Source organism: Pseudochaenichthys georgianus, unplaced genomic scaffold, assembly GCF_902827115.2.
Source record: "Pseudochaenichthys georgianus unplaced genomic scaffold, fPseGeo1.2 scaffold_869_arrow_ctg1, whole genome shotgun sequence".
NCBI lineage: Eukaryota > Metazoa > Chordata > Actinopteri > Perciformes > Channichthyidae > Pseudochaenichthys > Pseudochaenichthys georgianus.
Genome location: NW_027263409.1, coordinates 15,912 through 26,805, shown reverse-complemented (window position 1 = coordinate 26,805; position 10,894 = coordinate 15,912). Strand labels below are relative to the sequence as shown.

Below are 10,894 nucleotides of genomic sequence, written 5' to 3'. Positions count from 1 at the left end.
AATAAGGGAGCTAGGAGTGATTTTCGGTGCAGTACTAGGTTAGCATTTTTCGCTCGGGGCTAATTCAGAGGCTCAGAGGATAACAGAGTAGGCCTATGTTTTATTTTTATTTTTTTCACAACATTTGTATTTGGATGGAATGAATACCTATTGTGATAATTCAAAGTAATACAATGATTTTTACAGTGAAAAAGTTCAAATGGAACTGATGGTTCCCAAATTACCCAGAGGTGAGTCCGCTTGGACTTTATTTTTCTAAACCTCTCTAAAAAGGTCAAATTTCACTTATTTTGCATCAACCTTGATACAAGGTACTTATTATATGTTATAGTTTGGATTCCTAAGGCTTTTAGTCTACTAGCCCATCATTCAAGGGTGGTTTTCACTATAAGTAATGGGGTTGTTTTAGGCGGACATTAGAATTTACATGTTTTTACTGTGTTCCATCTGAATTCACTTTAAAATAAAAACATCTATATTGATTCTGACACTTCTACATCCAACTCACAGATGTAACCTTGCTTTGAGAGAAAATATTATTAATTTACCCCTTTTAGAAGTGAAGATATAGTCTTTGTTGTGTTAGTGGCATTTTCGAGCCTGAAACCTGAAAAACAGGCTCAGGGCTTAAGAGGTTAAAAAAAAATTGCAATGTTGACAACCGAGCAGCATTCAATTAAATCTTGTGCCTCCATACTTTTCCTGGTGCTCAAAGCGCTTACAAGCAAGTAAAACAAAAATAACAACAATCTTAAAAGCGAAGATAGAGCAACTTTTAATGATATGACATTCCCCTCAATCAGCTCCGCCCCTCTGAGCCCAGCAGCCCCGCTCTCTTCAGGACTTTGTTCACATTAGGAATCAGTTTTTCTTGGAAGTCCCACAGCCGTTTGTCCTCACGGAGCTGCTCAAACTTTAACGACCCGTGCAGTGACTCGCGGACATGAATGATCCGACAAACGTCCATAGGAACCTTGAACTGTTCTCCAAAGTTCTTGATCACTTCATGCACCGAGGTCTGCTCCACCAACCTGTGAGGAAATCATTGGTTAATTATAGTGCGATTCTCTGTCCATACCTTTTAATACATCCATATCCCCGTCACGAACACAAGCACAGAGTCACATTACATACACACACATACACTTTTCACCACCATATCCCTTTTTTTGTAAGTACTTGTTATTTTATTGTTGTTTTTATCATATTTTATTTTTATTGTTTGCAATCACTATTGAATTTGATAATTTCTTGTAAATAAGTCTTGTGTTTTCCATAACATTTTGCATTTTGTGGAGCCTCCAAAAAAGCCAATGAGGTTTCTGTGCCTCTACCAGGACTGTATATTATGTGTTTTCTCTTAAATTTGTGTATTTTTTAATTGTGCAAACAATAAACAACCTTCTACACATCTATTGGGGTGTGGGGTGTAAGTGTTCAAAATCATGTTACAGCATTTTTAGATGTTTTACTATAATATTAAAAGTGTTTTACAATAAATAACTTAAATAGTGTTTGACAAAAAAGATCTATAGCCAAAATGTATTATTTATTCAGCCAAAAGCTCGGAGTGTGGGCCCTGAGTGAGAAACCTTTTGGTCTGACAAATTCAGCCTACCTTGGCTGAACTATCATCTTTCTCTGGTGGTATATACTCCTGTCGGGATCCTCCTTGTAGATATGCTCCAGAATATTAACTCCCGGCACGTCGCTCCACTGAGGCAGGTGAAACCTCCCGCTTGGCTCAAAATGGTGCTGGGGGAAGTAGTGGTTCTCCATGAGGAATACTCCTGTCTACAGAATGTCATACAGCATGGGAGATGGAGAGAAAACATAAATAAATACTTCTATTGTTTGGATGTTGATGTAATATATGTCTTGCACATTACTAAAACCATACATTTGGCTGCTGCTTTTGGAGCATGTCCATCAGAGACATCAGGTTGTTGTGTTTGTACGGCATTATGATCTCATCAATGTCGTTTAACAGCACGTAGTGCGAGCGCTCCATGGATCTGTAAATGCACTCATTGAGCGTGGTCATTTGGCCGAAGTAGTGAAGGTCCCCCCCGCTCTGTGAGAAGAGCCAGCCCTTTGATGGGTTAAGGTACCGGTGGATGGGCCACGGGACCATCTCCACGAAGCCCTCCTGGCTGTAGCTCTGCAGCAGGCGGTCCAGCTCTGGCCCGCAGCTGGTGTTATAAATCACCACCCGGTCCACACCCAGCAACCTGAAGCAAAGCAAACAAATGACAAATGATTTGATCAACCAAATTACAAATATAAACTATATCTAATGAATACAAAAACAACAGCAGCATGTTTTGAATAATAGTGCCTTTAACATATTTTGAAGGTAAAGTAATAATAAAATCTCTGGTTTTATCAACATTGAGCAGTGCATCTTTGTTTTCGTTTTTTCAAATTGGGAAGAGGCAAACACTTGATGGATAAAACTACTTTCAGCAGTGATTCTCAAAGTGGAGTCGTTGGCCGAAGCCAGCGAGTCCTAGAACACTTTTTAGATTCATTCATATAACTTTTTTAACAAAAACGTTTTGAATAAATGTTCATAGATTAATTGTTAATCGAACAAATACATGACTCTGGATGCTGGATACTGTTGGGCAAATATTTTCCTAGGCCCATAACTTGGACCTAGTTTATCAGTTTGCCCTCGTTGAGCACAGGCCTGCGACCTTGGGGTGCTCTCTGTGTTTTGTCTCCTTATTCCTGCCCAGCCTCAGCTGATAGGTGTTATAGTGATATGCCTGTGTTATCTTGTTATGCAGAATGTTGATTATTCTCTCAGAACCAGCTAACTACATAGGACTGGGTGAGACATGTTCAATTGGTTAGGGCAAGAGCTATGTCTCCTTGTGGCTGCACGCATGTCTTTGTCAATCCTCTGGCCCTAACTTCCAATAAGTTTGTCAGTGTTTGCCATCCAATGCTCCAGAAGTTTCCATTACAGATACCACCAGGGGCGGCTCCAGGCGGTAGCTTGGACTTGCTACAGCAACTAGGCTAAATGTTGGTGCTACTGTAGTAGTAACTGCAAAGCAACCTCAATACCCAACCCAGTCTCACGGCATTTCGTGTTCACCAACACGATTTTTAATCTATTGATTCGTGTTCACCAACACTATTTGCCCCTTTTTTTCGTGTTGCACAGCACGATTTTAAAAGCAATGTATTTCTACTGCCTGCAGCATGTCTTTTTCTCCGGTCGGGTCGAGGAAGACCGGAAGCTGTGTGGTTCATAAAAACATGTTCTTACTCAATATCAAGCCACAGTTATTGCTTTTATTTGAAATCGTAAAATTTCGGACTTTTGTTTCCGTCTGTGAGGAAAATAAATGTTGCTCAGAGCCTCAGGATACTGAAATCTGTATTTTTTAAATCTTTTTTTCCTTCTAATTTGTTATTCTTTTCAAAATAACACACTGTTATTTACTCACCAATAACACACAATTATCCTTGCTTTTATTTATTGGTTTAATTCCATAATCTCGGGCTTTTTTGGCGTCCGTCAGGAACTGAATTTCAAAATAAAAATAACCGGAAACAGACGTAGGCATTTCGAGCGATTACCCAAGATCCTCAGCTATGGTTTTAAGCTCGCTTATTGAATGTTTTAGCCGCAATGCATGCTGGGATTTGGTGTTTATATGATATGAAATCCGGAAAACATTTTAAAAGAATAAAATAATACTTAATTCCGAGTGTTCTTGCTTTTCTCTTTGAAAGTCATCACATAACGGCATTGTAATACACGGTTCGGCTGCATTGTATATTACAGATCTGGTAGTTCTTTATTTATAGAGCCCTGATGAGAAGACCTTTGGAAAAACTGAGAAAATGCCGCCGAAACTGAATACTTGACGTGGATCATAAATATATTCAACAATTAAACAACATCTTCAATTTCTCTTCACACAATACGTCTCCTTGCAGTATCAACACTAATTCGGCTGACTTTTACATTTGATCTAATTCACAGATAGGTTATATTTACACCATAACGGTGCACAGCTGATAGAAAAGGACTGTAGTTTTTAAAGATATTACTGATTTTCTTTGAATGTAAGAATGTAAATACTGAGTCTGAAATAGTATAGCAATATGCTCTAAAATTATGTGAAAGCATGAATAAAACGTGTCCTACACTAATAATACAAAGTTATTATGGCTGTGTGTACCTTGTGTGCACCGCCTAGTGGTTAAAGCACGTTATTGAATTATTGTTTGTATGTGTTATAATATAACACGTAAAAACAATAATGTACTCTTAATATTTTTTTCATCAAATATTATTTGAATATTTGAATAAAAATATGAAGAGTACATACTTTCATAGGGGGAAAGTAGAAGGTATGTGTTATTTTAACTGATATTATACATATGGATTATACTCTTATGTATGTAGATAGAATAAGAAATGTGCAGAATATGAATATGTTTAATGGTGGAGGTACACACATATTGATAGATGTCTTGTAATGCACTGTTGAGGAACCTGTGACCCAAGTGTTTCATTCATTGCATAACTACACCGTGGTTGTGTATATGATATGTCAATAAACCTTTGAAAATCTTGAAAGGGATGTGCAAAATAGCCATAATATACAGTCTTTAATGAACTATTAGTAGAGAATAACGAGTAATGAATATACTTTGTTACTAGTTTCCATTCATGTCAATTGCAGATACATGTTTAGTCTTCTCAAGCACCAACTATCAAATATCTCTCCTGATTGTTGGCACTTGACAATCACCTTACCTGAATTTTACTCAGGTCACGTGTAACTAAAGTCTGATTTAAGGGTTGTTTATGTTTCACATAATTAATCAGAATCTGCAAAGTAACTCAAATAAATGCAGTGGAGTAAAAATACCAGGTTAACCTCTGAATTGTCGTGGAGTAGAATTACAAAGTATCAATGAGCTGTCATGTGGGTATATATTAATGCTGCGCATTATGGACACAAGCGGTGTTCACCCATTTATTAATTATATGTTTTACATTTGATAACACCAATGTGTTTAATAATGGCAACTTCTAATTGTGGGAAAAACAAAAACTTTCAGTTGAGACGTCCCATAGAACATTTTGCGAAACACAATAGCCAGCATGTGTAGTTCTGGGGGGGCGTTCGATTCCAGTTTTGGAAAGTCTGGCGTGGTTTCGTTCCATTTCACACAGCTGTTTGACGCTCTGCGTAACCTTACGGGGACTGTAGTCCTAAACGATAGCTGGGGATTATGGGTAGTGTAATGTCTTCGGCCATCCTAAACTCAGAAATGTTGACAATCGCAATGATGCTCGAAATGTCCCTTACAGGCCTACGTCTGTTTCCGGTTATTTTTATTTTTAAATTCAGTTCCTGATGGACGCCAAAAAAGCCAGAGATTATGGAATTAAACCAATAAATAAAAGCAAGGATAATTGTGTGTTATTGGTGAGTAAATAACAGTGTGTTATTTTGAAAATAATAACGAATTAGAAGGAAAAAAATATTTAAAAATACAGATTTCCGTATTCTGAGGCTCTGAGCCCCATTTATTGTCTGAGCCCCATTTATTTTCCTCACAGACGGCAACAAAAGTCCGAAATTATACGATTTAAAATAAAAGCAATAATTGTGGCTTGATATTGAGTAAGAACATGTTTTTATGAACCACACAGCTTCCGGTCTCCCACGACCCGACCGGAGAAAAATACGTGCTGCAGGCAGTAGAAATACATTGCTTTTAAAATCGTGCTGTGCAACACGAATCAATAGATTAAAAATCGTGTTGGTGAACACGAAATGCCGTGAGACTGGGTTGCAATACCACCATCAGTATACATATGTAATGTGACAGTCAAAGCTCATTGTATAAGACTCAACTCATTACACTAAATGTATGCCTCCCTCTCCTCTGTCATCATCCTGTTGGACCTGTCTGCTGCATTCGACACGGTGAATCATCAGATCCTCCTTCACACTCTCCAAGAACTTGGAGTTTCAGGCTCTGCACTTTCCCTCCTCACCTCATACCTCAAAGGCCGCACCCACAGGGTTACTTGGAGAGGGTCGGAGTCCGACCCTTGTCAATTAACTACAGGGGTCCCGCAGGGCTCTGTTCTCGGTCCCCTCTCCTTCTCTCTGTACACAAACTCGCTCGGATCTGTCATTAGCCCGTATGGTTTTTCATACCACTGCTACGCTGACGACACCCAACTAATTCTGTCCTTTCCCCGCTCAGAGGCCCAGGTCGTCGCACGCATCTCTGCCTGTCTAGCAGACATCTCTCAGTGGATGTCTGCTCATCACCTCAAGCTCAACCTTGACAAGACTGAGCTGCTTTTCCTTCCGGGAAAAGATTGTCCCACTCTTGACCTAACAATCAACATCGGCACCTCTATTGTTTCCCTGACTCAGACTGCAAATAATCTGGGTGTGACCCAGTGGCGGAGCCAGGACATTTTCAGTGGGGTGGCCAGGATGGAACCAGTGATCATTTTGGGGTGGCATTGAAATCACTATTATATAAACATAAAAATACATCTTACTAGAAAATAAGGGGTTATTTAAGGCATGTACAACACACCTCTACCTTATTTGAGATTAAGTGGTGGAATAGATCAAATAATATTCAGTATATCTAACTATTTTTTTCGTATTCCCGCAGGCAAAGTATCAACGAAGCTTATATTATACAAATGTAGTGCAATATACAGACTGTTTAGCTTATGGTGATCAGAAGCACTATGAGCTCATTCTCTCAGTGTATCATCAGGAATACAGAGACACGCACACATCATTTAAATAAGAGTTTTTAAGTTAAATTATAGGTTAAGAATAAACATCTTAAAGTAAATAACAATAAACAATAGCCCTTAACCCTGTAAGGCCCCCGATTGTAATCTTACAACATTACTTGAAGCTATCCTAAAAAAGTCAGTAAATGTTTTGTTTTTTTAAAAGACGACATTTACATAGTCAAACGGTCCTTTTGTTCAGCCTCACCAAGCTATTGGGTAGTAAATGTGTTTATAGGTCCTGCCCTCTGGCCATACACGCCAGGGATTTTGGGCCCCATGGAAATATATCACATTGGGCCCCACCACCAGGCACAGGCCACGCCAACCAAGCACACTTGCTGTAACCACACCTCCAGAACCCAACCGACTCATTTATGCTTTAAATAACTCTACCTGTACAGGCTTGCATCTATCTTGTAGTCCAATACTAACTGCACAATATTTACTGACACTGAGCTGTGAAAATATAACACTTATGGGGGGACAGGGCTGCTAAGTCTAGAGATGGATCTGTTGGCACCAGGGGGAGGGATAACTGATTTAGTATGAATAGTTAGATTTAGTATGAATAGTTGCTAAAAATGTACCTGCATTTACTAAATGTCAGCTAAAAGAGCAGTGAAATTAAAAACCTGTATAGACATTAACAGTACTTAATGTCAGCTTACTAACAAAAATAATTAACAATTACTATTTACAATGGACTACGCATAGCTAACAGACACATTTCCACCAATCATAGACCACACCCACTTTTTCTTTTGAAAAACTGGGTGACATACTGTCGCCCTTTAGTCCCTCTCTCTTGTCTTTCTCTCCTTTCTTTTCTCTTTTGAAAGCCTGACTTTGTGAGTCGATGAGACATGGCACACACATAAGTATAGCATTCCTGCTCCTAACATGCTCTCACTCTCTGCTAGAAAGTGCCGGCGGTGCTGCACCGCGTTTCAACCTTCCTAAATTCTCCCACACCACGCCGCTCCTCCATTCCCTTCACTGGCTTCCGGTAACTGCTAGAATCCACTTCAAGACAATGGTACTTGCGTACCATGCTGCGAATGGATCTGGCCCTTCCTACATCCAGGACATGGTTAAACTGTACACCTCAGCACGTGCACTCCGCTCTGCATCAGCCAAACGGCTCGCTGCGCCCGCACTGCGAGGGGGACCCAAGTTCCCATCAGCAGAAACACGTGGATTTGCTATCCTGGCTCCTATCTAAAGCCAGTTGAGTAGCACTTGAAATGTTTTAGCTCTATGAAACCTAATGTACTTTATGATTCTGTTTTCTTCAAGTTTGTATTTTGTTGGTCGAACACACTTATTGTAAGTCGCTTTGGATAAAAGCGTCAGCTAAATGCAATGTAATGTATGCTAGTTAGTTTGAATCGTAGGCTATACTAGCAGCAACCATAACATTGTATATATTAATTTATTTACATGTATATAGACTTCTGCATTTACTTGGTCACATACAACATTCTCTGCATCATTAAGCTTATTGCCTTATTTATACATATATATGTATTTCATTTCATTTCATTTCAAACCTTTATTTATACAGATAAAATCCCATTGAGATCATTGATCTCTTTTCCAAGGGAGACCTGTTCAAGTAGTTCCACATGAAACATAAAAGCATAAACAGAACAACAAAAGGACATCATACAGCATCATTAGGACATCATACAGCATCATTAAAGAATTCTAAAAATCTAAAAATTTAGATTCAGACATAGTTAACTTCATCTGCATTACTTGCACATTGGTCTTGCAACATAACCTGCACTATTCTATTCTACTGTTTCTTATGCACCATTTTTATTATTTTATTTTTTAATTTGTTTTATTGTTTTATGTCCTATATATAATATGTTGCATTGTGGGAGGAGCTTTGGACATAAGATCTAATTGCCATATCTACACTGTAGCATCTTTGCTAATGACAATAACGCCCTTGTACCTTAAGGTAACTGGCCCTTTAACCTGACCCAACCTAACCAGAATCATCGGTGCAATCCAGAGACACTGCAACAGTACCTTTGCAAAGGTCACACCATTCACACCATTTTTTTGTTGTCAGTGGTTTGTGGTGTTGTTGCTGTACTAACCTGTACATCTCCAGAGTCTGTGCAAACTGAAGCACATTGTTGTAATCTCCGAACAGGGTGGAGATGCAGACTGTGAAGTTAAACTGTAACTTTTGCTCCTCCTCCCTACCGGTCTTCTGGTTTCTTATAGGAAGCCAAGCCTGGTTAGGTATTGTATCACTGTGTGGCTGCGTCAACAGAGTGACATGTGTAGCACTGAAGCCCTTAGGAATTCCACACATGACATCTGTTGTGATGAAGGGAAAGCCAAAGTGTTCAATGTGTTTTAAAATTGTTGTTGGAGTTGTATTTGACAACTGGCCTGCACAGCAGAAAAGACAGTAGAGGGGTTGGTCGGAGTCCATCTTAAAGATGCCGATGATGCGTATATCCAAGCCCTTCACTCTCTGGTCCATGTAGGCCGACACCAGAATGTGCTTGGTATTGTTGAGGGGGGTTAGGGTCTGCTCAGAGATCTGCAGGGAGCACATTTTGGACACAGAATGTGGCTTTGGGAAAGCTGTGTACATCATGTGTGTTGTCACATTGAGGCTGAGGAGGAAGATAAAGGTAGCAATGAAGAGGAGGAGTAACTTCCCTTTTAGTTTTGTTGTCTTTCCCATCCAGGAAGAGCGGAAAAAGAAATCCAACCTGGGGCAGAAAGAGGAATCAGTTCAGATTACACATTTGCGGGAACAAAGAAAACACAATTATGTTTTAAGCCATCAATGAAATCACATTTTTAGCATATTAGCTAGGGTGACCAGATGTCCCGCTTTGCGCGGGCGGGACTGCACAGCATTTTCACGACTTTTGGTGCGTCCCGCAAATTACGACGATGTCCCGCATATTTCATTTTGATTGGCTAAAACGCTTTTCTTTAAAATCAGATTCATCCAATGGCTGTTGAACAAGCAGGTAAGGCTATCATCACGGGGCTGTGTTTGCTGTCAATCAAACTGTAACACACGGCGGGTGCCGGTCAAGTGTTAACCAATGAAAGTAACTCACTCACACCTCTGTGGAGAGTTGTTTGACAGAGTTACAGACACCAGTGGTTCTAGGTGACAAAATAGCCCACACACTGTGTGTGTGTGTGGGGGGGGGGGGCACCTGCTGTTGCTGTGATGGACAAAACTGAAAGCTATTTTATTTGATGTATTATTATGTTTCTGTTCTCTCCTGGCCAGTTTTGATTTGTATTTATGGTTTTATTTTATCTATTAATTTATGTTGTGCCTACTTGTACAGGTAATACACCAGTTGAATTAAGAAGATGCATTTCTAAACACTTGATGTGAATAATGCCTGCTGCCTTGGTTAGCCTTAGTTTACTTTTCTTTATTAATATACTAAATTGTTACAGCATTTTGACTTCACTTTCTGCTCTGTCGTTATATGTATATATATTTATACTACAGGTTCATGGTACAATGCATACGCTTCAAATCGAGATACTGAAACAGTATTTTCCTTTACCCTTCTGTTTTAATTTCACAATAAAGTTAATAGTCATATTATGTTTGATATTATTATGTTTTAACCCGTGCCGCCTAGTGGTTAAAGCACGTTATTGAATTTTGTTGTTGAATACGTTTTATTTGATGAAAACATTTAAATATTAAGAGTAGTCTACATACACAATTGAAAATATCAAGAAGATACTGTAGTGATTTCTACAATAAAACAGTTTAGTGCAGGACGTCCAAAGATCAGGAGGATGTGTAAAAAAGACAAACTAATAAGGCTTTATTTAAACATTAAAGATCACTTTAAGTTAAGGTCTTCTTTTGAATAAGAACAAAAAACGTTGGGGTTATCCACAGATAAATATGAAGTCTGACAAAGTACTTAACGTCCAATATATTGCATAGTTTATTTTGGCACTTGACAATCACCTTCCCTGAATTTGACTCAGGTGAAACTAAAGTCTGATTTAAGGGTTGTTTATATTTCACATTATTAATCAGAATCTGCAAATTAACTAAAATAC

General features: G+C 38.9%; 1 protein-coding gene across 1 annotated transcript; it reads right to left on the bottom strand.

Annotated features, from left to right (window-relative positions):
- Window positions 1-692: 692 nt before the first annotated feature.
- Window positions 693-9,537, bottom strand: LOC117444645 (uncharacterized). The gene is made up of 4 exons (XM_034080089.2): window positions 8,923-9,537; window positions 1,901-2,231; window positions 1,619-1,794; window positions 693-1,031 (listed from the first exon to the last, which is right to left on the bottom strand). The coding sequence occupies exons 1-4, from the start codon at window positions 9,522-9,524 to the stop codon at window positions 800-802; spliced, it is 1,341 nt and encodes a 446-aa protein (XP_033935980.1). The 5' UTR covers window positions 9,525-9,537; the 3' UTR covers window positions 693-799.
- Window positions 9,538-10,894: the final 1,357 nt, after the last annotated feature.

What these genes read in the sequence shown, in the direction of transcription:
- LOC117444645 (XM_034080089.2), bottom strand. Translation starts at nt 9,524, where the DNA reads ATGGGAAAGACAACAAAACTAAAAGGGAAGTTACTCCTCCTCTTCATT. An exon ending in CAGACTCTGGAGATGTACAG is followed by an intron (nt 2,232 to 8,922) that starts GTTAGTACAGCA and finishes GCTTTGCTTCAG; the next exon opens with GTTGCTGGGTGTGGACCGGG. An exon ending in TCCAAAAGCAGCAGCCAAAT is followed by an intron (nt 1,795 to 1,900) that starts GTATGGTTTTAG and finishes GACATTCTGTAG; the next exon opens with ACAGGAGTATTCCTCATGGA.